The following is a 1,096-nucleotide window of genomic DNA, read 5'->3' on the forward strand; positions in this document are numbered from 1 at the left end:
TGTTCCAGTTCTCTGGCATCGTAATTCCGGTTCTCTGACGCTGTTCCAGTTCTCTGGCATCGTAATTCCGGTTCTCTGACGCTGTTCCGGTTCTCTGGCATCGTAATTCAGGTTCTCTGACGCCGTTCTGTTTCTCTGGCATCGTAATTCCGGTTCTCTGACGCTGTTCCGGTTCTCTGGGATCGTAATTCCGGTTCTCTGATGCTGTTCCGATTCTCTAGCATCGTAATTCCGGTTCTCTGATGCTGTTCCGGTTCTCTGATGCTGTTCCGGTTCTCCAATGTCATCATTCCGGTTCTCTAATGTTGTTCCTGTTCTCTGCTGTTCTGTCGCAGGAGGATAACGGGATGCCGATCCACTTGAAGGGAGGCAGCGGCGACGCCCTGCTGTACCGGGCCACCATGGCGCTCACCGTTCTGGGTGAGAAAGCGTTTATTTCTCTGACAGGAAGCGGAACGTCTGCGGTTCTGTCTGACCCCCCCCCATCTCTCCCTGCAGGCGTCGGCTTCACTCTCTATGAGCTGGTGAAGGCATCCTTCCCCCAGAAGAGGGACTGAATCCGGTCCGGCTGTTTACTCCCTGCCGACGGAGCGACCCAGTTTGTACAAAGATGTTCCAGAGTGTTCCGGTTCCGTGTTCCCTCCCCTCTCTGTTCTTATTCCATGTTCTTGGAGTGGTAACTTATTCCTTCTACAATAAACAGAATCTTCAGAACCTCTAATGACCCAAACGAACAGAACTCCTGTAACTTCCGAGCCGCATCGGTCCAGAACTTCTACATTAAACATAGAATTAAAACAAGAGTTGTTTGTTGCTTTCCTGTCTTTCACCACTAGGGGTCAGGGTTCACTGTCTGTGTTTTTAGGTCCAGGTTCTGCTGATGAGGCGGGTCCAGAGCCGCTGTTCTGTCAGACCAGCACACCCATAGTCCATACGCTATAACGGTGGAGTCAGCGACGCGTAGCGCAAATATAAGAGAAGAACACACAGGAAGTCTGCTAGGCGTCTTTATTTATGCCTTATATGATAAACAAAAAGTTGTAAGTGAAAGTAAACACACAAACTTATCAGAATAACATGAAGAAAGATGTAATAA

General features: G+C 49.3%; 1 protein-coding gene across 1 annotated transcript in view; it reads left to right on the top strand.

Annotated features, from left to right (window-relative positions):
• The window catches only part of LOC107087425 (cytochrome c oxidase subunit 7A2, mitochondrial-like), a 6,396-nt gene extending 5,598 nt beyond the window's left edge, over positions 1–798 (top strand). The window contains exons 3-4 of the mRNA XM_015378992.1: positions 336–420; positions 499–798. Coding sequence (XP_015234478.1) covers positions 336–420; positions 499–557 — 144 coding nt within the window. The 3' untranslated portion in view covers positions 558–798. The remainder of the gene's footprint in view (positions 1–335; positions 421–498) is intronic.
• Positions 799–1,096: the final 298 nt, after the last annotated feature.

Source organism: Cyprinodon variegatus, unplaced genomic scaffold (genome assembly GCF_000732505.1).
Source record: "Cyprinodon variegatus isolate N-32 unplaced genomic scaffold, C_variegatus-1.0 Scaffold183, whole genome shotgun sequence".
Lineage (NCBI taxonomy): Eukaryota > Metazoa > Chordata > Actinopteri > Cyprinodontiformes > Cyprinodontidae > Cyprinodon > Cyprinodon variegatus.